We start from the raw sequence: 26,689 nt of genomic DNA on the forward strand, positions 1-26,689 counted from the left end.
AATAGACTGAGCCGTGCAGTGGGTTTTGCCTTGCCATTGGATGCCGAGCAAACAGTTGCTATACAGTAGTAGGCCTGGACTGTACCGATCCGTACTGGACCGGCCCGGACCAAAGTTTATAATATTCTCCTTCGCTCGTCCCGCAGAATCCGACGTCTTAATATGTAATGGTCAAAATTTATAATTCAAACATAATACAAAATTCATATTTAAATTAAGTTTCCCATCTTCTGACGTACGAGGATGCCTAGCTGCCTTTTACGCCAGGAAATGTACAAACAAGCTCGAAACATAGAACTTGCATTATTAGTATCATCTGGTTGGAGGAGTATACCTTTTTATTCCTATCAGTGGAGGAGAACCACCACCACAAAACCGTATGGGAGAATCGGGGGTAGGGTGTCCATAAGGATACGTTTCGGACTGGCTTTCTCGGTGCGCCTATAAATAAGAGCAAATGTTTTTCCATTTCTACAATAATAATAGTAGAATGAAACTAATATAAGGATATTTTGCACCATGCATGGTTGCTTGCCTGTAGTACAGTTTAGACAGGAAAAGTTGAACTTCAACTTTCTGGCACCAGCTACCAGAAGCCTTCTTCGAGTAATGAAGCAATGGAGTAGGGAGAAACCACCCCGACCATAGCACATAAGTCACGCCTCACATACACGCTTCGACTTTCTTAGGGCTTGCCGTTCATCGAAACACTGAATTGAAGAACAAAAAGCAATTGATTTATAATTAAAGCGGCAAATGTTATTCTATACTTGAAAAATTTGAAAGATAAACTTTATATATCACAAAGTTTCGAATCAATAATAATAATAATAACTGTAATAATAATGGCACATAGTTGCTGCACGATATTGGCCAGCGTTTCCTGCATAGGTACTACTCCCGGAAAAGGCGTTGGCCTTGAATGGGTAAAAAAGCATTTTTCACAGACAATTAGCCCATTTTGACTCCTTAGATATTGTTTATTGGATACGTCCAAATATTTAGCCACATCTAAACTTTTCACCTCAAGCACAATCTGTTTTGCCGGTAACAAGATAATGCATGGTCATAAAAGCATGGTTGCTCATGCACTTCGCTTGATTCCAGATCTATCTGGTAGTGCTAATTCGATGTTTCTATCACCGCCATTTAGTCCTGCTGCCAATGCTTAGGCATGATATTGTACATGCGCTCCTCAATGCGTTGACCAGTTGGATGTCGTGGTCCATCCAGCGGTTCCGGTTGGAGGGTGGTTAAGTGGTGCCCGGCGACCATATTCTGGAGTTTTTTCGCATTCAGTGCTACCCGGTGTAGTCCCCGGTGATGGAGCTAGCCTACCTCGGCGGAGTGTTCGCCGACGAAAGAGTGTCCCTCGAAACCGTTGAAGGGTGCGTTATCCTAGCTTGCTTCGATGCTGTCCGGTAGAGTTCCGAGGTCTGTCCAGGGATTTTGGTTGGAGGATGGTGCCCGGTTCACCGGTGCCCAACGATTCAATTCGCTACGGCCTACTCGTAATAGTTCCCGACGTTGGAACTTTCCTACTCCCCGACGAAGAGTTCCCGGCAGTGGCTGCAGAAGATTCCATTGATTTTGACGAATACAAAGCCGTCATCTGCGCGATAAACCATTTCCTGAAATAAAGATCTTCTCGTCGTCCAAGTTGCCGCTGATTTTTCATTATCTGATATCCAGTTTTTATCGCAGGCCGGGATATGGTATGGCTCCGAGATGATAGCAACATCGGTCCAGATTTCCGCAGCAAGTTTTGCGCTTTGTCACAGTTATTTAGGTTGATTTGCGATGATACACTGTTTGAAGGATGGACATCGTGGGCCTCCTGTAAGGTGGTTGTTACTTTCTTCGTTTGCACAGATCAGACAGCCTGTCGGCAGTATTTTGCCTTATGGTCTTCTTCCCCACACCTTCTGCATAACTTGCTCCTATCAGGTAAATTGCAGTTTCTAGCCAAGTGGCCGAACTCTTGACACTTAAAGCACACTTCCGGTCGCTGAGAGACACTCAGTGGACATACCGACCAGCCACCTTGCCTGTTTTTAGTGCCTTGTTTGCTGTTTCGGCTGGAAGTCTAACCGAAGCCGGTTACGTGCCGAAAGGTCGCTTCCTCATTCGGATCGTCATCTGCACTTCTCCACGTTCGCACTGCTCTTTCAGAGCTTCTCAGGGGAATTTGTGTTTCGACTTCGTCTCATCAGAATCCGATACGAACTTAGTGACAGTACTAAGCTGGCGCAGAATTGACGCTAGCTCAAAAAACAAAACGGAGATACAATTTTTTCTCCTGAGCAAGTACCTAGTCCCGCAAGAAAAGGAGCTCAAGCTGATGAGAACTAATGAAATCGAAACGGCTCCAACGCGCCACAGTGCACAGCGGGAAAAAAGTATCAAAAAACGCGAATTTACTTAATAGCTTGACAGAATGCTAAGTGTGGTTATCGAATTGCAGATACTTCAACTGACCGCAAAGTAGGGGAACTGTGGGTAAGACGGACAGGTTGGGTAAGACGGACACATGGTTATTTTAGGCATATAACATATAAAGTTAAATTGAATTATATGAGTACTCTCTCTTCATGGATTTCATTGAATTATGAAGCACTCAGTAGGCCTTGAATATTGTTAAAAGCGAAAAATTTAAGTAAACATTGATAATCAGTAGAGCATCTTCGTAAGGATGTAATTTTTACGGCTCTGATTTTAAGGTTTATCGAGAAAAAAATCTATTTTTTCGCGGATTTTTTCTTTTATTTCGATAATGTAACTCTTAAATGACATCTTCGTGAAAAATAACAGGTAAGTTCTTATACGATTAAATAAGTGCAAGCGTTTAAAAAATATGTGTACTGGTGGGGCAAGACGGCCAGTCTTGATTAATTCTATTGATTCATCCTTATATGAATGTCTCGCGTGTAGAAACGAAATTCTAGCAGTCAAACGTGGAGAACCATCCAGTTAGCTGAAGTCTCACATGTAGGAGACCGCAAGATGTACGTTAATGTGACCGAGGCTGAATACGGAGTTCCTAGGACCTGGAAAAGGTAGAAGACTTTATTCTGGCTATGTGTAATCGAGGAACTGATGTTACCAATTGCGTATTTAATATGTAACTTTTCAGTTTTGTATAAATGATTTGTCTGATCATTGGAAGTGATTGTATAGCTCTCTTTTTGACAACGGAAAAAAGCGATATTAGAAAATACATCATTTGCTTCAACTTTAAATTGAACCCCAAAACGTTATATTTCACCTCGAATTGAACATATATATTAAGAAGAACCACAAACTATGCAAAACATCCGTTAGAAACAGTAAATTTTAATATTTTGTATTGTGATCATCCTTTCGGCGACATGTCCGTCTTACCCCCACCATATGTCCGTTTCACCCGCAGTCTGGAAAAAGTTCGGATATTTCATTGTTTTCTATTTCTTTAAAAAAAGATACTTGTTGATTTTTGTAACATAATCCCTCTGGGCACTCGAAAGCCAACATATGGAGCTACAACATAGAGTATTTCATGTTGACAAAAACGTGCTTTTACTATGTTTTATTTGAGTATAACCTTAACATGTCCGTCTTACCCCCAGTTCCCCTACGTTATCATGCTCGCTTTTCCCCAATTCACCTTTTTGTTTGTGTTTATGTTTATTACTGGCTATACAACTTGAAAGAAAACTGAATACGGGCTACCATAGTTAGTGTTCCTTATGCAAAAAAGTTCAAAGATTCTATAGAACATAGTGGGATTGTCTGCATAAAATGTTTTAATCTGTTTTATCCCAATTCTCCCCAAATGTTGGGTTTTTAGTTTAACTCTACTCAACATCTCGGAAGCAGGCTTAATGCCGATGATCAAAAGCAGTGTAGACAGATAGAGCGACCGCACGTAACGTTGAACCCGTTTTACCCCAATTCCTCTCAGGCCTCAAAAGGGAAATCAAACATGGCAATATATTTCGGAAAGAGGCTGAATGCGGTTGATCACTAGTTGTATTGTGTTAAAAAGTCTAGAGAGTCGATTGCAAATAGCCCACACGAAATGAACCCGTTTACCCTTATTCTGCCCATTATTGAAGTTTGAAGTTTAACCAGGTTTTATATTTCGAGAAGAGGCAAAAAACGGCAGAACCAAAGTAATAACTCTTGTGTCAAAAAGTCCGGTGAATCAATTGTACCAACCAATCATGGATCAGATAATTACTACTTTCATAAAATCCATTATTTCCGCTATTTTTAGTAATTGTACATACTACCGAATTGGATACAAAATTGTTGTACATATTTCCAATCAGATAGCGTAATAATATTATTTTTTCATTCAGTACAAATGCAGATATTCACGTTTAAAAAATCGGGTAAAATTCTGGCAGAAAATTTTGAAACGGCGCCCCTATATTGAAACGTTAGAAGTATTCTACTTCAAAACTGCTTTTAATAAGCCGCTTTCTCTTGAAACGTTGAGTTTGTAAAACTTCATGAATTTATTATGGAAAAAATTGGGGTAAAACGGGTATACACATTTCGAGCGGTTATTGTAACTTCGATCGATTCTCTGTACTTTTTGCATAAAAATACTGCTTTTGATCAACGGCATTCAGCTTCTTTCTGAAATATAGAGCCACATTTAACTTTATACTTAAGCAACAGGATAAATTGAGGTGAAACGGGTACACCAGTTCCGTGCGGTCATTCTAACTATATTCAACCGATAATCGGGACTTTTTACATAAGAATTATCACTTTTGATCAGCCGTATTTCGTCTCTTATCGAAAGATAGAGTCAGGATTAACTTAAGTTGTGCGAAGGATTGGGGTAAAACGTTGTTGCGTGAGATTAATATAGCTATCTTCAATTGATTCTCCGGACATTCTACATAAGAACTAATAACTTTGGCCGCATTCAACTTTCTTCCGAGTTATATAATCAGTCTTGAGTATAAACTCAAACAAAAAGCACCTTTTTGGTAAACTTTATCAAAAAGTCGTGTACTTAGTACATTTTTCCCACTGAGCCACACTTTGAAATTATTCAGGAGTATTTAATTAACTTTAACCGCAATGTAGTTAATAATTTGCAAGTATTGGAAAAGGCATGTTTTATGTTAATATTAACGAGATGGCACTGCTTCGGTGGTGGCTAACATAAATTAACTTGTATGGGAATGCTATTAAAAGGTTTTGAAGAAACTATAATATTGTAGTTGTAAAACACACATTAAATGCAGAAAAAATATAGGAACAGTTTGCGCCCATACATTCTATCCATTAGTTTCCACCAAGAGAAAAGTTTAAATTCTTTCTCGCACAACTCCTCGTTCCAGTCGTTTTGACAGTAGACTTCGCTATTGGATCCCATTCATCGCAGTCGGAAAGTTTTCTCTTTGAATTTCAGTGCAATTGTAACACCCGATTCATCCAGTATTGGTTGTAGCATTCGGGCTGGTATTCCAACATAAATCAGTCCACATTACGAATTCTGGATGTGTTGTACTGGGAAGAGATTATTTTATAATGCGAACATCAATGTGTTATAATAAAGAAGCTCTTGTTTCACGTATATTGCCGCAAGATGTCTATAATATGGAAAAAGCGCAAACTTTCATATAAGGTAAGCAGAAACGACATAAACTACTCAATTGTCGTAGAAACCATAAATCGAACTTCTGGGCATATTCTATTGTATTATAAATTCTCGTACAAAGCAACGAATTAAAAATTTATCTACTTCTGCGTGTACCGTTCAGTAGAAAATGTTTAAACGTGTTGATCCGTCTTAAAATAGAAATACACCGCATTCTGTTTTTGCACGCACTTTTTTGCACGACTTTTTTGCACGGTTTTGCAAAATAATACGATTTTTATTTATGTATAAAATACCTATTTCGATATACAAGTTTAATGATTTGATCATCCCGTGAAAAAAACCGTGCAAAAAAAAATCCGTGCTATTTCGAGAAACCGGGCAAAAAATATTAATAGGCATTTAGTAACAGCAGCTGAAAATAAATGGCATTGGATATTTGCAATGCAAATGGGGATTATCTGCCAATGTGTAAAAATCGCGTATTTTTCAATTTTAGGAAATGAGTTGTTATTCAAAATTCAAGTTATGGTAGATGAAAATCAATAATGTTGGGCAATTGTTTTTATAGGATTGTATGCTTTTTAGATATCATCAAATAATATTCCGGTTCATATATCACATCGCATTGGCAATGGAGCAATTGGTATATGGCCAAGTTCCCCCGGGTAGTGCCACTACACAAAGTATACGTGATAGCGGAGATTTTAACATGCAGGGATACGCAATACGTATTGTTTGGTCTGAGTAGATAACGACTGATGTTTCTTTTTACCAACCAATTAGTGATCTCTGATTAAATAAAGCTTTCAAAGAGTTAGGGACAGGCACAAGTCAATTTTTTTTACTGAGATGGGACAAGTTGGTGCTGGACCTGTGGCCTTCGTCTGGTATGATCTGTTCTCTTTGGTACGGATGTGTTCATGACTGCTTTGTGAATGAGTGGTCCTACTTACAAGTGAATTGATCACTTCGCTTGGGTGGAGATATATGTGACTTCTCTAGCTGTCGAGCTTGGATATGTTAGCTGGTTCCAAGAAGATGTGCAGGACTGGAACCTACGAGAATGTTGATTGTTTCACTCGAGCTTTGGTTCTTGGAAATAACAAATCGCTTCCTCGGTGTGATATGTTCGAGTTGAATGCTCAGTGGTTGAAATGTGCATTCGGTTCGAGCAGATTGAGTCGTTTGGAGGATTGGTGGTCTCCGAGAGCAGATGCGAATAACTCTGAAGTATCCAATAAAGGGAGATTGTATCTGTGGAACTGAAAAATATTGTCACTACTCTAGCTTATTACATCATACATCATAACAACTACCAATATCGACTATTTAGAACAGAGATTTCCAAATTCTGTTATAAGATCGAGAAGAAATATAGCACAGTTGTAGTGAATAACGTATTTGCGAATAAGGGCCAATACTGCTGGCATCTTTTATCATATTTATTAATAGTCGATTGATCCGCTTCAGACCTAGGAGACGAAAGAAAAGAATAGGAACAAGACAAAAGGCGGTTCTAATTCTAAATTGGTTTAGTATAGTTATAGACGACTCAAACGCACTGACAGGAGAAAATTTTTCAGAATTAGACAAATTAGAGGACATCACACTTTTTGAGACACACATGCACAAAACATTATCGTCCTCCTAAAGATCGGTGTTTAATTGGCAGATAGTCGCCATTTCGTACGATTTTGCAAAGTTTGCCTCGCGGGACGGATCGATATCCATCCAGGCACAGGTTGCAGTCGTTAAAATAACTAGATTCGCTAAGTGTAATTTCTGACATTTCAATTGCGCAAGAGAGTCTTTGTATCAAAATGATTTTTTTACTTTTTATGAAAATTCTTTTAATGAGAAGATAACCATTTACATGAAAAAATCGCAAAAAATGACAATTTTGATATTGTTGTCCCAGAATCGAACAATGTTTCTTACCAAACTGTATATGACCGCATACTGTTCGAAAGGTCTAGTTTTCTTCGTTCAAAAAATGTTACAAAACCGAAAATCGGCTGAAAATGACAACGTAGCTAATTTTGTTGTGGCAAAGGTCCCAAAAAATGCTTTTTTGCTTCAAAATTTCGTGTGTACATTACTATGTATCGCATTTGCTATACTAGTTCATTTTAAAAATTTAAAATCGCTGTAGCACAGTGTAATTTACAAAAAGTTAACAAACTCTAAATAATTGAAACATTTTACCATTTTAACTATTGCTTTTTAACGGACAATAATTTCTTTTAACGAATAAAAAAACTTACATTTTTCTAAAAAAACCACCTCGAAAAATTAAAAAACTTCTACTGGGCACATTGACAGCCCCCTTGTGCATTTAAAATGTCCAACAGTATTCATTGGTAAATACGATAACCAAATAGCTGTTAATAAAAAAATTCAGATTTTTTTTACACGGTTTCTCAAAATAACACGGATTTTTTGCACGGTTTCTCAAAATAGCACGGATTTTCTTTACACGGTTTCTCGGAATAGCACGGATTTTTTTGGCACGGTTTCTCGAAATAACACGGATTTTTTTGCACGGTTTCTCAAAATAACACGGATTTTCTTTACACGGTTTCTCGAAATAGAACGGATTTTTTTTACACGGTTTCTCGAAATGACAGGTAACGCGACTGAATTAAGGAGCGGTGACTACACTCGATACAACGCTTCCTTTATTCCAATGGATCTAGCATTACAGGAGAAAACGTGTTTTTGCAGCAATCAATGTTTCAATTGATGACTGCAATGCTAAAATCTACCTACATGTTTGAATATCTAATTATTGAGCTGAAATAATCGCTCACTAAAAACGTGCAAAGATGAATTTTTCAACTTCTTGTGGGTATATGATGTATATATTGCCGTTGTGACCATTTTTTTTAACTTAATATTAAATTGAAGAGTACTCTAATTTTGATATTCATCGATTTGATGGAATTGCTCGATTCGACGGAGGAATCGCAATAGCGACCAATCGCAGAATCCAATCATCACGATTTACCTTCTATTGACACCAAGGTGATCGATACTTTGAGTATTGAAGTTGAAACCTAGCTTGGTATAATTTTTATTGTCGCAGCGTATTTGCCACTGGCAAGCAAAGGATACTTACAAAAACTTACAAGAAATAGGTCGAAATTCTTTATAATCGGTGATTGCTTAAAGCAATTCCAACGGTAAAAAACCACTTTTTAATTATTGCTCTGCTGGTTATTATTCAATTTGGTTCCCGACTGGACCTACGTGCTATTCGTCTGTAAGGAATCCATCAACAATTGATTTGGTTTTGACAGATCAAAGTCACATTTGTAGCGAATTTATTGAACATGTTGACTTTGATTCTAGTCACCTTTCTGTAACTTTTTCACTTTCTCAAGAAGCAAATTGGGAAAGGTACAAAACTTACATTGAGTTTTATTTTTCATCATGATCATAATTTACAAAATAAAGCTGGCATTGATACGACATTACAAAATTTAAGTGATTCTATAGTTGATGCTAGAAATTTATCAGTACCGACAACATAGATAAAATTCGATACTCTAATTATTGACGACGATCTTCAACTTCTGATTCGCTTCAATAATGTTCGAAGTCGTCAATATTAACGTTCTGCTTACAGGTTTCGATTGATATTGTTCGGTGAAAAAATATAATGAAACTATTTCCGTTGTTAACGTTTCAGCCTACTCATTCTTCGGCCATCCGCTTCTCGCTCGCGGGACTGTCCAAATAAAAAGTACGGAAATAGTTTCATTATATTTTTTCACCGAACAACATCAACCGAAACCTGTAAGCAAAATCGAACGGTGACCAAAGTTTAAAACATGAAAACATATTAACGTTATTCTGATCCCACTTTGAATTGTATCTATCAGGATCTACAAAAAGATAATCATAGATTCACACTCTTAAGAAATGAAAATTTCACGAAAGAGGTTGAACAAATCAAGCCAAATTCTAAACCTTTCTGGAAACTTTCTAAGGTTCTTAAGAAATATCAGAAACCAATTCCAGCTTTGAAAGAAACCTGAGGAACCAATTTTTACATACTTCTTACAAACGAGGAAGAAGCTCGAAAACTTGCTTAGCAGTTTGAGAGCGCCCATCAACGTTGTGAGTCCTATTGAAAAAAAAAGTCTTTTAATAATATAAAAAGGTTTCCAATCAAGAATTGTCTTTAGACGAAATTGTTGAAACAAATTGTGATGAGATCAATCTATCATAGAAAAGGAAAAAAATATGAAAGCTCCAGGTTATGATGAAACTTTCAACATTCTTCTTAAAAACCTGAAATCATCTTGAAATAGTTGAACGCATTATTTAATAAATGTTTTCAATTACTTTCCTGAAAAATAGAAAAATGTAAATTATTCTTATCGTGAAAGCCAGATAAAAATCCAGCAGAAGCATCCAGTTATCGACCTCGTCTATTAGTATATTATTTGAAAGTCATCCTGACTAGAATGATGTCACATATCAATGAGAATTCTATTTGGATATCGTATTGAACAACTACTCATCAACTTGTTAGAGTAATTAACATGATAAAGACAAATATCTCAGAGCGCCGCTCTACTTGTTTTGCTCTTCTAGCCATTGAAAAGGCTTTCGACAGTGTTTGGCACAAAGAATTAATTGCCAAAATGTGGGACCCCATCGCGCGTTGCTGCGACTTTCAACGAAATAGGAGGAAAACATAATTTGTTCCGAAGCGTCATCTGGCGCGCAGATAATCTCTAACCAAAGGCACACAAACATGCTTCATAACAAATGTACAAATTTTTACGGCAATCGGTTAAGCCGTTTGGGAATCTATAAATCATATACATACAAAGATAGATAGATAGTTTATCTTCTTATTCAAGTAAAAAGTAGCCTTAGAAACTACTGCAAAAATCACGTAACTTCGGAAGCATATTATATCTTAATGATAATTAACTGAATCATGTAAACAATTGAAATAAAAGGTCACCACTTGTGGCTGAACACTCAATATATTGAATTAGAAATGTACTGTAAACTAAACAACATAATCAAATACAATAATATAAAAAAATTTCATCGATGCTCCTTTTCCATTCATTCGTTCCAGGAAGGAGCTAGTGAACCAGGAGTCACGCTACAGTGCAAAACTCGAGGATGCCGAGAAGCGGGCAAGCGACGCACAAACCAAGGTGTACGAGTTGCAGTCGCGGTTGGACGATGTGAAACGAGACGTTTCATTGAAGGAATGCAATGTAGAACGTAAGTACAACACGACTCTGCAAGGGACCAAGTTTTAGTTGACATTTCGGGTACCTAATTGCACTGTAATAAAAGCAAAGACGTCAAAGGCGGCACATTTGTAAGCTTGATGTAAATTATACCTCTTGCTAGTCGTACTAATGTGGGAGTCGTAATTTCCTTTACTACGGAAAATCATCAGCACGAGTTTTACGGGGTAAATGACACTCGGTTATTTATCCTGGTGGGTGTAGATGAGAAATGTGGTGTAAAATTTGTTGCTTTCCCTGTCTCGAATCGCGAATCAATTTTTAATTCCATCGCAGAAAGCGGGGATGGTTGAATTCGTAGTGGACGGTTCTGAAGCAAAACGTCGCAATGGAAATTGCGAAGAGTAAAATAGAAACAAGAATTTACCTGACCGTTGAACGCGTTTCGCCAGCGCACCATGCAGTTGTTTCTTTTATAATTAGATTAACGCTAGGAAATAATATCAACACTTGACAGTTGAGTCATTTGAATCTACTTCGCGGGAAAGCGTGGCACTACAATGCACATCCTGGCTGCGGTTTTCGTCACCAACCGTTCGGCGTTTCGTCTGTTTACTGTACTGCCAGTCTCGCCTACTATTCTGCTTGCTTTAGATAATTTCTACGACTTGGTGGTATTTTTAGGTGTACTGGGGGTGTCGGTAAAGTGCCAATTCTGTTGGTTATTAAATCTTGGGTTGCTTAGATTACGAGGATAAATAGATCATTCACTTTGGAGTAATCTATAATGTATGAGATATGGAACTATCCTGATTTGGCGTGGATGACGGCGAATGAAAGATATTTAGAAATGGCGCGTCGGATGCGAGCTTGTTTACTGATTCAATTACGCGGTAGCCAGTGAAATAGGTTACTTGTTTGTAATTATATTGCTAATCGGTGTGATGAAGGTTGTTGAGGATACGAATCTTTTATAACACTGACATCTTAAATATTCTGTCAGACGCGCCACAGAGCCGTGCGCTGTATTATTTTCAATTTGCACCATTATATGCGAAAAAATGCTTTGACGATCGGAATTGACTGATCAATTGATGATAGGGGCAATGCATGAAATTGTTTGCTTAATTCAAAATTTGTACTGGCATACCTCCATAGTATATATTGTTATTTTTTATCCTAACTGAAATTCAATCAGTTATTTTTTATCCTAATATTGTTTTATAAAACAATGGCTCATTTTGGAAAAGGTAACTCCCACCATCGAGTATAGTAGAAATGTCAAATGTGTTCTTGGAGTTTACATGATTTTTCAAGCTTACCATGAAGTTTGCAAAAATTCCCAGTAAGTCCAGTAACATCGGATTTTCTAATATTTTCTCCAGTTTCATAGTTCATTATTCATTCAGTCTCTCAATTTAGTTTTATGGAGTAGGTCTTGGGATCCTACATTTAATTTAATGTTTTCAAAATTAGTTGAAATTTCTCAGATTTTTAGGACTTTCTTGAGCTATGGAACTTTACTAATATTCGTAGAAATTCCTAGGCATTTGTAGGGTATCCCGTGTACATGTACGATTAGTCTGAAGCTTGCTGAACTTTTTTGATATATGCTGTGTACCGAAAGAACTGCTCCAAAGTTTGTAGATTTTCTGGAAGTTTGCAGGACTTTCTAAAAGTTTAACTGTCCCTATAACTCGTAGGACTTTCCAGATATTCCTTAGGCTATCTGTATTTTGTAAAAGTGAAGGTCGCAGCATTTCATTAAATTTTATAATTCTATAAATATACCCAAATGCAGTTCGTCAAAAATCCTTTTTGTTTCCAGGGCATTCCGAAATTTCTATAAAAAATCTTGAACTTGTATAGCTAGAAAGGATTTTGCAAAATATCCTCGGCGCTTCTAAAAATTCTTAAGATTTCACAAACGAAAAGGCAACTCACTAGTATAATTGCTCAAAATACAGAAGGTTTCAACTAAAAATATTCACAATGTTTCGTTCACCGTCCTAGAGCGTCACATTAATCACGCTCTGCCCAATTATTGCGCTATTAGATTGAATGTTTTCTAGAAATAAAACACGTCATTAATCAACAACAATGCTAGTGGAAGTCAGCGGAAGGTTGGGTACGGAGAGGGCAACGGAAAGGAAACAGTTTCACTTTCAGTACGATGAAACTACAACGCCCATTTCAGTGCCAAATTTGTACAACACGATGCATGTTCGAATTTATGTGATGCTTCAAACGAAAATTCGAAAACACACGTAATCATAGTGGGCCTAGACTGCACTGTTCCGTCATCCATTTGCGGTGACGTTCAAAAAATTTATTCGCTCTTCTGCCAAGATGGGAAATCAAGCCTCCACTGGATCTGGTAGGGCCACGATAATCATCTATATTTGGTGAGAAATTGTCCGTAATGAAGGTCCCCCTTTCTCTCGCCAGGTCTCAAAGCGGAACTGGAAGCGGCGTGCAAGGAATGCGACGGCATCCAGATGCGCCTGCGGACGCAGAATGCCCAAATGGACGCACTAAGACTGAAATACTCCGAACGGGAGGATGAGCTAAATCTTAGGTACCAAAATTTAGAGGTAGAGCTACTGGAGGTGAATGAAAAACTCAAGGACGTACGTCAGCTGGCAAACGAGCTGAACAGTCAGCTGCTCGAGGCCAAATCGGAGGCGCAAAAGCTGAAGGAGGAGCGCGATAAGCTGCTGGAGGAACGAGCCGAGGAACAGAAAATAATCAAGGAGGCACTCGAAATAGCGTTGAAGGAACGCACTCAGGTCGAGGTGAAATGGAAGAATGACTTTGAGCGATTACGAACGGTACATTCCGACCGGGAGGAACATCTGATGGAGGATTGCGAGTGGAAGATCCGGTCGATGCAGAAGCACTGCAAGGAGAAACTGGAGGGCGCAGAACGGGAGCGAAAGATGGCAATGGATAAAGCCGTCCGGTTGGAGCAGGAGACGAGAAAACATTCAGAAGAGGTAAAAAGGGTTTTTTTTTAGTAGACAAGAACTGATTTCCGGTTTCATTGTAGGCCAAACACCTGCGAACGTACGAAGCGGAAGTTGCACAACTGCGAGGACTAACATATGATCAGAAGGAAGCACTGACTGCCATGAGTCGCCAGGTAGACAAACTGAAGGCGGAACTGGAGGTTGCGAACAGTAAACTAGAAGCTGAAATCGTAAAAGTTCAGCAAATTAAGAGTCGCTGTGAATAGTAAGCTTTTACTATTTTTCAATTGAATACCTAATAATGTCTTTCCAACTATCATCAGTCAACTGTGCGAGAAGGAACGAGAAGCTCTCAATCGAATTGAGATCGCCCGCGGTGAAATTGCCATGCAGTGGGAGGATCGGCTGCTGCACGAGATGAGCCGGCTAAAGTACGAGCTAGAGCAGATGCACATGGAGGAACGGTTGTCCGCGATCGCTAAACTTAAGAAGGAGGCCCTGGAGGAAACAGAAGCACTTACCCACAAGTTTAATGTGCGCGAGAAACAGCTCAAAAATGAGGTATGATATGGTTTGTTCGATGGCTTCATTACTGAAAGTTTATAAAAATTATTTCAGATCGACTCATTAAAAGCGAAGCTGAAAAAACAGAAACAAGCGATGGAGGATGCACAAACGGAGGCGGATGCCAAGCTTGTGCAATCACGAATGTTTGTGGAACGTGCGGAGCGGGAACATGAGGCGATTCTGGAGAAGGAGATGTCCAAAAGGGATCAGATTATCGGTTAGTATCAGTCCATTCAACAATAATAGATTGTTGCATGATTTCCTTTTCCAGAGGACCTGAAGGTGCAGCACGAGAAGGAGAAAGAGGATATGGAGCAGCACTTCAGTTTACGGATTCAGCAGGTACAGGAGGAATTCGCTCGCGAGTTATCCGATACCACTGAGCTGCTTAAGGTGAACCACAAAAGGGAACTAGGTGAGCGAAATCGTCATATTTCAAATTTTAATTGAGAGGACAGTATATCACAATCTACTTCAATACACGTATATATTCACGCATTTCAGAAAAACAATGGAAACAACTGGTGCATGAGAAGGAAGAAGCGCTACAGCTGATGGAATCCCGACAGCGAACACGTATGGAGGAAGCTGAAAATAAAATCAGGTATGTGTCGAATGAATCCGATGGATTGTTTTTCCGTATGTAGTTTTTCCCTGTATCTAAGCATGTTCGGTAAACAGATCCAAAAAAGAGCCTAACTTGTCTAGCTGTCGCACTATCTCTAATTCTCATTGGTATCACTTTAGAGTTCATTTACTTCCAAAGTAATAGTTCGCACACCATAAGTTTTGTATGTATGCAAAGTCACATTCTATTATCTTTCGTAGAACAAAATAATCAAATTTTCTAAATTGTCTGCTTGATTTGATTTGATTTGATTTGCAAACGGAAATCATCCAACGAAATGGATTAGTACCGAGCGGAACGGAAGACGTGACTTAACCTTGACTGATTTAAGTTCATTCGTATAGAATAACGCGAAATTTCGTTGTTGTCTCTGGTCATTGTGTGCTAACCAAAAGCATTGATGCGTCTGCAGAGCAGAGCACTTCATTTTTAAGTTAATTGCATTTTTTTCTTTTTTCTCTCTTTTCATTGCTGCTCATAATTTCACTTGTGTATTCCGCTGTTGTCACATCCGATTGAACATCAACCTTCACTTTTTATTTTATTTTATTTTTTTTACGTGAATGATGTCTGTGCCATTTTTTTCTAACGAACGAACGACAACCAAATCAAATCAAATTCAACAACAAAGCAACATACAAAACAGAGGAATAGCTTCACCTTCACCGTCTACGGCAAGTCACGACATCAACAATAATACCGACAGTAACGACAACACTTGCGACGCACTGACCTCGCACGAGCCGTTTGCGAATTTAGCGCACCTCCTTGTAGATTTTGTAAAGCGGGCTTATCCCATGTTTCCGGCCCTGGTGATCTTTTACCAGACACATTCCGGTTTGCTGGCTGTGATCACGTTCCTGTTGACAGTGGCACTGATCGTCTACATTAAACTGCGCCGGATAAATAGAGTCTAATTGTGTGCTTGGGTTTGCCCCGGATAAATCACGTTTTCTTTTTTCGATTTTAAGCACAAATTAACTTGTTTTTAACCTCAAATATTTCGATCATACTCATGAATTTAGAGAATGGATAAACTTCTGAACCCGTGAAAATTTGGGATTCATCAATACTTTGTGAATCGATGAATGACATATAGATCCGAGCCGGCGCAGATTTTGAATAGAAATTTTGCACTCACTGATAACAATTTTACCATATTTAGGGTTTACACGAAGTACTTTCCTTCATTTTAACGGAGCATTTCAATCGATACATTTACCTAATTCAATCCTTAAAACATTTATAGAATAACGACTACATTAATGTTAATTATATTTGTTTAATGTTTTTAATAATTTGGGCTGGCGGTGACACGCGAGGCATCTATTTGGCCAGTTAGTAGTTTTCCTACGAAAACGGTTCTGGATATATTCCGTCTTTTGGCCAAAGTGTCCATATCCAGCAGACAGCCATGATCAATGTATGGTGGTAGCTCGATCGGGTTGCAAAATGAAGGAATCTTGCTTGCACTGCTTCAATTCTGTTATTCCAAATGTACATATAAGAACACTAGATAGATTTTTTTCGTTCTTGTTTATTTGACACGGCTCAAGGCGTTAGCAATTTAGCATAACTGTCCATCGGGTCCTGTTGACGCAGCGTGTTGAGACCCTCTTCCTTGGTGGTGAAACATTAGGAAAGTTGTCTGCCGCAGCTTGATGGTTATTCCCTCGCGTTTTCGTTCACGTCCATGTCGTCATCGGTACTGCATGCATGATGCTCACGGTCGGATGTTCTTATTTGTTTCTTGTACCTACAGGTCGCTGTAGTAAATCCTTCTTAATCGGCATTAGGTACTTTGTTGGTTGTGATGGTTGTTGGTTTGGAGGTATTTGGTGTAATCCTTGATACTTCGCTGTTGGTAAAGGCAGTTGGTTTTGTGGTACTGGGCCCGATCGTTGTTTAGCTGGTATTTGTTACTGCCCGGTCTGCAGTCGTTGGTTTAACAACCGGTTATGGTTTAGAATACGACGAATGTGACCGGTCTTGGTCATAACAGATGGGATTTCCTTAGCAGCCTCTGCGCAAGGTTACCCGCTGTGTAGCGTCTGATCACAGAATTGGCACGCAGGAATCTGCCATGGGTGCGTGACCAATGTTCGCTGCTTAAATGTTACACTTTGTGATTCGCGTTGGATTTTCAGTTATGAGAGGATAGGTTTTGTCAGACGCATTCTTACCATACGAACTCCGTTGCGGAGACCTGGGAAGAAATTCTTCCAAATATCTTCCTTAACGGTTTCCACTTCGCTGTATTTTGAAATGAGTTGTTTGATATTGGCGGGATTAGTACACGATGCCAGGTCATGTAGCTTTACTTCAATAGTGTCGTTGTCTATGTATGTTGGGATGTTATATAAAATGTCATTACATTCGACGACGTGTTTCAAGTTGTTCTACGAAGCAAATGATCCTGCTTGACTAATGTTTTCATACATAATCAGCACCGCATGACGTAGATGGTAGAATTGTACAGCGTCAGCTTCTGCTACATTGAGCTTCATGTTCAACTTCACGAATCAATAGACTTACCAGACATTTCGAAAAGTCAAGAGCAATACAACGGGGCATAAACTTGATTTGCATTGTCACTCATTGTTTGTTCACGTTTCACACACTAAGTGGACAAGCGGCGTACGGGTAAATTTGAATGCTTATCTTACTATAGCAGCAAAGCGATTTCTAGCTTCTGAGCAAGATGAGAAACCGGACTGACTGACACAAGATAAATGCTAAAGTTTAAAGGATAGACCGAACAAGCACTGGCGGCTCCAGGTAGGGGCACGAGAGGAACGTGCCGACCAGAAACTGTTTTGGTAAAAAGATATTTGCATTTTCCTACTTCAACACACTCTAGATGTGATCAAAAAGGGAATCAGTTTTGTTCTTTGTAATACTTTTTTAACCAAGTAAAAGACAAATAATTAAATTTGGTAACAAAATTAATTTCGAATTTTTGCTAGTAACAAGCAAAATATAGTTTCTACAAAGGTTGTGTTACCGGTAATACCGGTAATGAAAATCCGAGAATCTCGACGGGCTCGTTATTACGTTATTGCCTTGGTGGAGGTTTGATGAGTAGGGTTCAAAGTTATCTTTTCTGTTCAGAATCCCTCACTCTGGCACATAATGAATGAAATCGGTAGTAAGCTCTAACTATTTAACATGTGCTGGATTGGCGTAAGAGCTTTATCACCAAGTAAAAAAAACACACACATACACAACAGGACCCCATTTTTGACCATTGAAGCAAGTCCTTGCTGTTATAACAGCTGGCTAGATTTTGCCATAACGTTATCATGGAACTGCTGATGCTGATTTTCTCGTCACAGGAACAGTTTCCTTGCCAAACCAAACGTTTCGAAAAGAAATTTTAATTTGCTAGAAACCGTGAGCAGCAGCTTTGTAAAATTCGAGCTCCTGGATTTATTTGAAATTGGCTTTCGCATAACCATCAAATTTCGTCAGCACCTGGTCGTACGGGCCCGAATTCTGACCGATTTCTGTTGGGAGCTACTATTTGGTTGTTTATTTTCTCGGTGACATTTGTAGCCTCATCGAAGACGGATTAGCCGCACAGTTCTGTGTTCAGTTTTTCGCCATAATGGGATAGATTTTTAACAAATATACCAAAAACCAATAGTTCTAAGTGAGCTACTCTAACCTTTCAAAGGCTGCATTAAGATATTGGATTTCAATCAGTTATGGTCAACGAGTGAGAAACGACGCTTCTCAACAGATTGACCTTTATTGAATGCGGTTGAATCACGACTTGTGCTTGGACTTGTTGGTCTCTGATTTCGTTTTCTCTGGTTTTTCTGAAAATACTAGCTCTAATATGAATGCTGTGGCGTTGGGTTAGAAAAATTGCGCTATGATCCCAAACAGAGATTCTATTTGCGAAAGTAAATTGAAAATTCATTGAGATGTTAAAATTTCTTATCGATAACAAAACAAGTATTCAATTTGATGTTTTGCCGAGGAAAAATGAATAAACAAAAAAACGCAACAAAATGAGAACAAACTTTGATATCTTGTATGTCACCTGATGATAACCTGAAATTAAATTTAAAGCTTATTATTAAAATATGATTTCGTCAATGCTTTCTGAGTTTGTATCGCTAACAGACCTGCTATAGTGAAGCCTTTCATATCACTCATTGTATCCTGATCGACTGCTTAAAATTGGGCTTGACTATCTGTAAAACAAAAACATTCACCATGTGTTGTTTATGTTAACAAAATCAATGGCGAAAAGGATTCCTTGACGATAAGTAGAGGAAAATGATTCAAGGGTGTTGTGATTTGTCTAACTATTCACATATCTCTAAATACGAACCGTGTTCAGAAATAAGTTTCCGAAATTCGACACCTTTTTTGTCAGAAAGGTGTGCCATCCCTTTGCCAGCCGGCTGGAGCCGCCTATGCGAACAAGTGAAGAATACAGAGCTCTCAAACAATATGGATCAGTGAACTCTTTAACTAGCCTTATAATGAAGCCAAGGTTTCTATTCGCCTTTGATATTACATGAGAGCAGTGGTAGTCTAGAAGAACACCAAGATCTCGATCGACTGACACTCTCTCGAGCACGTCCCCAGAAACAGTATAGTTTCAGACTGTTGGATTTTTTTTTGCGCGTAATAGAAATCGCATTTAGATACAGTAAGTGTCAACAAATTTAGGTAACACTAATCACAGAAAGCTGCTATGGACCGTACCATGAGAAACGATTGAAGATCTTCAGCATATACACCGAAACCTCCATTTACGAACTCTATTTTACGTAATACTATGTTCACACTACAAAGTTCAAATACGTTATAATAATTAGAAACAAGAAAAATGTCGCCAAGATAGCGTTAAAACAAGTTTTAGCTCGTAGTGTGATCATAGTATAATTTTCGATTTATGTAACTTTTTGACGTAGGACTACGTCTTTGTTTTCGATATAGGGGTGCACGTTGCAAATTCTACAAAAATGGTATGTAACGAAAAGTGGTCCAATTTTAAACGCATATAATTCAGTCATCTCACGATAAATTTTAATTTTTTTTGCGCATATCGCCCCGAAATACTTCTAAGAATAGATTCCAATAGATAAACCCAAAGATTTTTGATATCATGGCATTAAAAATTTAAATAATGAACAACCTAGTCAAAATACCACGCATTTACACAGAGAAGATAGCGCTTCCCTAGTCCAGCACGACTGATTTGTGTACCTAGCGCGCTACGCTTCTGTGAATGACCTCATCATCGACTATTCAAACGGACGGATTTCGCCAGACCAGCTCCAGTTGCCTGTTGAACGGCAGACGAAGCAGATCACTGCGCTGTGTGTTTTCACAGCCAGTGTAGCTGAGTTAGAAGTCCGTTACACTGGCTGTGGAGGTACGCTACCCAGTGAATGCGACTGAGCTTGTACCCTTCAATCACTATGCTATCTTTGGTGTTGTGCTCGTTTCCAGCACACTTTTATGTATAATTATTGCCCGTTTCGTCTGTCGATAGACTTTCGTGCACATTTTAAAAGCAGCAAAATAAATGTCCTCACGTTAAACTGCACGGGGGACAGCAAATAAACAAACCGAACATCTTATGCACAATCCTAGAGAGGGCGTTGAATGTTGTTTTTGTTAGCCGCCGCAACAACCAAACTATGGTAAATGCGGTGTGAGCATATATTCTTGTGACAACATTATTTTGCTGTGAGTCTATCTGGGGGTAAAATTCGCAATATTAGTACACAAAATAGTTTGTACATGCGAGCTCCATTTGCAAACACGATTAATATAGTGTCGTGGTATTAGTTGTTTCTTTCGCTCTACCCATCATCATGAGCGTTGATTCATTTTTCTCTGTGCGCTTGGGTTTAATATTTGAGGCGAATGTGTAGGTAGGTAGATCTAATTTGTTACTAAATAGCACAACGAAAGTTTATTATTTACATTCGATAATTCTACTAATAGGTACATACTACAACGCCTATTTATGAATGAATACACTGCCAATTGAAAAGCCGTTGCAAAAACGGATCTTGTCCATATATAAAATTGTTTTCGATTCTTGTATATTTATAGTTTCGATATATGATTAAGACCACTGCATTCGCTATACTTGTATGCGTACTTTAGGAAAGTTACAATAATGGCAAAATATAACTAGAATGCTTGGTCTATACATGAAATTATATTTTATATTATATTGTCTAAAATGTGATTTTTCTTCACTGGTCCGGGTTTTTTACCACACACAATCGAACAGTTTTTACAAGCTAATCTTATGCTATAAAGATTTAGTTCCAGATATTAGTTCGGTCACAGTTTTCTGTCTTCTTTCTTTCGATCTTCTAAAATAAGTTTAATCGGATTCGATCACCTACTACAAATGAAATGACCTGAAAATCAAGAAGGTTTGGTTCAATATGTAATATTCGATGTTGATTGGTTGTGTTTAAACCATACGTAAGAAATATATTTGATTTATTATTACTATAAATGTACTAAGAAAATAAATATTTTACATTAAGTAGTATAGTCCTACGTCTACAGCTCGTGCAACCCCATAGGGTTGCCCCTTGTAGTTTTTTACGAACTAAATTCGAAATAACGAACTCATTTTTTAAGTACCAAGTTCGTAAAAAAAGTTTAAGTACGAACGCAGCGCGTGAAGTTGTACACAATTTAAAATATTCCATCACTAAGAAATGTTGAGTATTTTCGAAATGGGATTGACGAGTAGATGACGGAAATCAATATTTCATACCAATTTGCAATCCAAAATGGTTGCATCCGGTTTAGAAAACTTTCTATAAACTCAACAATATAAGCATTTTCGGTATGGAATTGACGAGATGACGAAAATCCATTGCTTGAGCTATATTGAAATCTAAGATGACGACTTCCCGTTCCGGTAGTCCATAGACGTGGCCTCATAATCCTATTTGATTATTAATTAAAAATTTCCAGCGCAAAAATTGGAAAAATTGATATTTTTATTTTTGAATCTTTAGGCTAAGAAAAATATGCTTAAGAACATATTTATGTTCTCGAATTTTGCTTGGTCTCTTCGGGAGCACCTCGGGAGCAGATAAAATCAGGGGCTGATAAATCGGTTCTTTACTGTATCCCAATAATTCTCTACAAAACAAACAAAATGGAGATTTTCGGAAATAAAAATTAACGAGTAAATGACAGAAATCAATGCATTAAATACATTTTGATTTATGAGATAGCGACTTCCGGTTGAGCACAATTATTGATGTGCCTAACATTAACATTAACAGTTTTCGGAATGGGGTGCAAGAATTCATACCAAAAAGCGATTGTCGATGCCATCTTGCAATTTTAAATAGTGCCATCTGGTAAAGCTAAACTTTCTACGGCCCTAACAACATGGAGGCGGCTTGGGTAGATTCCGGTACTCGCAAATCAATGTATGATACAACTTGTTCATTTCAATTTCTATCTACTTGACAAACCCGTTCCAGGATAATCCGTATTTTAAGACTTCTCGCAAATTTTGCACGACCGGAAGTCGCCTTCTTAGATTCCAAAATGAGGTCACTCGTCGATTTCCGTCATCTACTTGTAACGTCCGTTCCAAAACTACCCGTATTGTTAGGATTTTAAAAAGTTTTGCTAAACTGGAAATCGCTATCTTAGATTTCAAAATGACGTCACTCATCGATTTCCGTCATCTACTTGCAATGTCTGTTCTAAAAATACCCTAATTGTCAAGATGTTGAAAAGTTTTGCTTATCCGGAATCGTAGATTTCAAAACGACGTTACTAATCAATTTCATCAATATCCTATATACGTAATGTACTCATCAAGCCAGTTGCGAGAATATCTTGATTCACTTCACTTACATTTTGCTCCATTCATTTTATCTGCTATTCTTTACAGTGTAGATTATGCATGTAGATCTTTAGCCATGTGCTCAACTACGACCTTAATTGACCTGTGACATTCGTTGAACTTCACACTATATAGAGCATTCTGTTATGAACCTCTAAGAACATACACAGAAAACAAATCATCAACATATTACTTATTGCGCTTACAGATCTTATATTTCAAAAAGTAGAGGATGACTATAAATGTCAATTGGACACAATAACTCCATGAGTATCAACCGCATTCATATACGACAGAAAGAAAGCTGGATGCGCTTGTAGATCTTTAGACTTTCATTCTAGGAAATTCTTGGAATAAGCATACTTACCTGAATGAATAAATATAAGCATACTTTGATGCACTTTTCTGACAAACCCCCGGTTTGGTTCGGAAAAGGAGGTTCCAGTGTATAAGTATACATCCTGGCTGGATCACATAGGAAAAGTCATTGAAAAACAGCGAAAACAGCAATGCTCCTAGGTTACTTCCTTGACATGTTGATATGTCTCGAATAACTTTGATCCAGCGCATAGTGATGTTATCCTTCGATAGTTTGCCTCGTTCTGCTAGTAGCATAGCATAGCATCCACAGCATAGCATGGATGTCTTATACAGTGACTTATTCTAAATATGGTATAGTGCACTGTACACCTGGCCATATCCTTACTTCGCTAAAGAGAAGGGAATGTTTGTTGAATACCTACCTTAGAAGATATGGAGAACCCACGCAATATTCATAGGACGAATTTCGCGCTAAATCGCATTTAGAGTTGGCAGTACCTTCTCAGATTTTAATGAAACTTTCTGTACATGAGAACCTTGTCACAAAAAAAACTATTTTGCATACTTTGTTTTTCCAAAAATGATCTAGACTATCTTTTGAAAAGGGGTTAAACACTTTTAACCTATTTTTTTTCAACTGGCTTTAGTCTAAAAACGACAAATCCTACAAAAAAGTTGTAGGAGTGATTTTCACAAAATTAGTTAAATTTTTGAATAAAAATATTAAAAAATTCTTCATCGACTCCTACAATGAACAAAATAGATTTTTGAAAATTTAAAGTCGGTTTACAAAAAATCCCATTTTGATTTGGATGAAATTTTGTTCCAAGATAGGTGATTATGTTCGCTACCTACCGTCAAAAATTCAAGTTCGGCACTTTTAAGGAAAAAAAAGTTATTTGAAAAAAAGTTCATTATCCAAACTGAATTTATTTTTTGAGTGTATTTTTATCGAAAACTAAACCAATGAAAGTTATAATCATCTCAGAATCCAATTTCCCAACTACTAGTTGCCTGTTACATGCAAAAAGTATCAGTAACGAATTTGGTATATATTCATTACAAACTTGAATGAGGGCAAAGATAAGCCATTTAACAGTGTGTCTTGTCTATGTACCCGCATGGGAAGTAGAGATTGATGGTGCACTCTCCAACAGGGGCCTTAAGTGCGAAGTACAGGGTTCGCTCCTTCAAGAACCCTTTGCTTTGGCCAGTGAAAATTCTGGTTCGTAAGCAATTGCGTTCAGGAAAAATCAAAATTATTTTCCATCAGCCTCATTTCGAACCTTTCGCCAAATCTGCTCTTTCCACATTGATCTTTGAAAGGGGCTAGTCTACATGTTCGCCTTTTTGTGCCGCGAGGCATGAACTGCCATTGTTGCAAACAATTGGGCCTATAGTGACTTATTGTAGAAACAAGGCACGCTGTGAAAAATGCGGAGAGAATCATGAAAAGTTTTCCTACTGTGGAGAGACCCCGCATAATCTCTTGACATATCCCGCATATAAATTAAGTGGGGACAAAATGAAACATTCTTTTAAGAAACGCTTCGATAATGCAAAAGATCGCTACGCAACCGACAACGACTAATTTCTACGTTTCCTTGTACACTAAAGAGCGAGAGTTTGACCATCCCATTGTGGGAACATTTTCTAATGTACCTATTAATTTCCGAAAGAGGAAAATCAGTCTTCTCTTCTAAGCTTCCTCGTAAAGGCCTGAGAGTGTCCCTTGAAGGGTGCTGTTACAAAATCGAAGTAAATGGTTCCTGGTCTCGGTAAGAAACTAGTAGGAATTTCCACATGGGGCATCAAAAACCCCAAGTGTCCCTATATTTCAGTCCCTACATTTCCCCCAGGTTTTACACAATGCATTTGCAGTACGGTTAAAGGTCAGACGAAACGAGTTCCCGACGCGAACAACCGTGTACAGTCTCCTACTTCGTGGTGGGCATAGATTGCTTAGAATTATACGCAAAAGGGACTTTTGAACGCCGGATCGTCCGAATTTTTCTCAATATACGCGACGCTACAAATGCAAATGAAAAACTTGATGAAAGCTAAGAAACGCGACTATTGGCACCGGTCCGTCGACGGATTAACGGACAGATCATCAGAGAAAAAATGTTTCGTCTGGTGGCTTGGCCTACGTTGTGCATTCGATTCATTCTGCGATTGGAATACACGGAACATTCGTCATATGATATCAGCTATGCATCGCTTCTATGCTAATTAGTATGACAGTAGTGGTGAGTTCAATCATAAAAGAGGCTGTGCTGCCAACATTCTCCCCACAAAATTGATGGTTTTATATTTACCTATCAACGACCATCCCCACATCATTACAGCTACAGGAGGCTCTCCGTTTGATGGAGCATGGAAATCACTCTTTGTATTTCCTGGAGAGGGAGTTTTTGAGTACTTTATCTGAAAAATCATAGCGGATTACCTTAGTTTAAGTTCATTCGCAGTGTTCCATTCCGGGTAATGAGAAGGTAGACACTTGGATTAGAATGATAATGAGAATGTGGACATTTGGCCATTAGAAAATGATATTTGTGAAAGATCGCGTTGCTTCAACGAGTTTTTAAATATATCTTTCAGAGGACGCTCGAAAATTGGCAAATTTCGTGGAACGATGGAAGTTTAGGAATCCTAAAGGTATCAACAAACCTTGGTCCAAAAGAATGGATGAGAGTCATGATTTTATTCGGGTGATATCTCGGGTCATGTACAGTCATTATACGTAGAAGGCCCATCTCCGGCGGATTGAGGTCGTGGAGAGCGGTCTCTGCGCTTGTGGTGGCGGTTATCGCGATATTATACAAGTTGTCTGGTCGAGCGCTAAATATTCTAGTACCAGATCACCGTTGAACGAATCCCTTCGGCCTCGTTCCAGTCCAGTCCGAGATGCTATATCACATTCTCTACTGATACTTTTTGCATGTATCAGGCAACTAGCAGTGGGGAAATTAGATGCTGAGATTATTATGACTTTCATTGGTTCAGTTTTCGATAAAAAATACACTGAAAAAAATTGAGTTTGGATAAGGAAAAGTTTTTTTCAAATAACTTTTTTTCCTTAAAAGTGCCGAACTTGAATTTTTGACGGTAGGTAAGGAACATAATTACCTAAATTTCATCCAAATCAAAATTGTTTTTTTTTGTAAATAGCTTTAAATTTTTAAAATCGATTTTTTCAGTGTAGGAGTCTATAAATAATATTTTTATTCAAATATTTGACTGATTTTGTGAAAATCACTGCTACAACATTTTTTTTGTAGGATTTGTCATTTTTAGACTACAGCCATTTGAAAAAAAATGGTAAAAAAAGTTTGACCCTTTTCAAAAGACAAAGTATGCAAAGTGGCTTTTTGTGACAAAGTTCTCATGCGTTGCGTTGCGAAAGCACGGTATACTTCGTAGATTGCAGACTGATGACTCTCATTTCCAGCCAGACTACTTGAGGAGCATTGTTTGGGAATAACAATTGATCCAGTCCAAGCGAGAGTGTCG

The 26,689-nt window shown here is 38.2% G+C and overlaps 1 protein-coding gene across 4 annotated transcripts in view; it reads left to right on the plus strand.

The window, feature by feature from the left end:
• The window catches only part of LOC131694003 (putative leucine-rich repeat-containing protein DDB_G0290503), a 49,837-nt gene that overhangs the window by 18,218 nt on the left and 4,930 nt on the right, over positions 1-26,689 (plus strand). For 3 of the 4 annotated variants that reach the window (XM_058982334.1, XM_058982332.1, XM_058982333.1), the window contains exons 3-9: positions 10,704-10,855; positions 13,273-13,820; positions 13,874-14,058; positions 14,117-14,354; positions 14,412-14,577; positions 14,632-14,775; positions 14,865-14,964. In XM_058982334.1, coding sequence (XP_058838317.1) covers positions 10,704-10,855; positions 13,273-13,820; positions 13,874-14,058; positions 14,117-14,354; positions 14,412-14,577; positions 14,632-14,775; positions 14,865-14,964 — 1,533 coding nt within the window. Of the gene's footprint in view, positions 1-10,703; positions 10,856-13,272; positions 13,821-13,873; positions 14,059-14,116; positions 14,355-14,411; positions 14,578-14,631; positions 14,776-14,864; positions 14,965-15,619; positions 23,823-26,689 lie in introns of those variants that run through there. The other variant, XM_058982336.1, reaches the window with a different exon arrangement.

This window comes from Topomyia yanbarensis, chromosome 3 (genome assembly GCF_030247195.1).
Source record: "Topomyia yanbarensis strain Yona2022 chromosome 3, ASM3024719v1, whole genome shotgun sequence".
Lineage (NCBI taxonomy): Eukaryota > Metazoa > Arthropoda > Insecta > Diptera > Culicidae > Topomyia > Topomyia yanbarensis.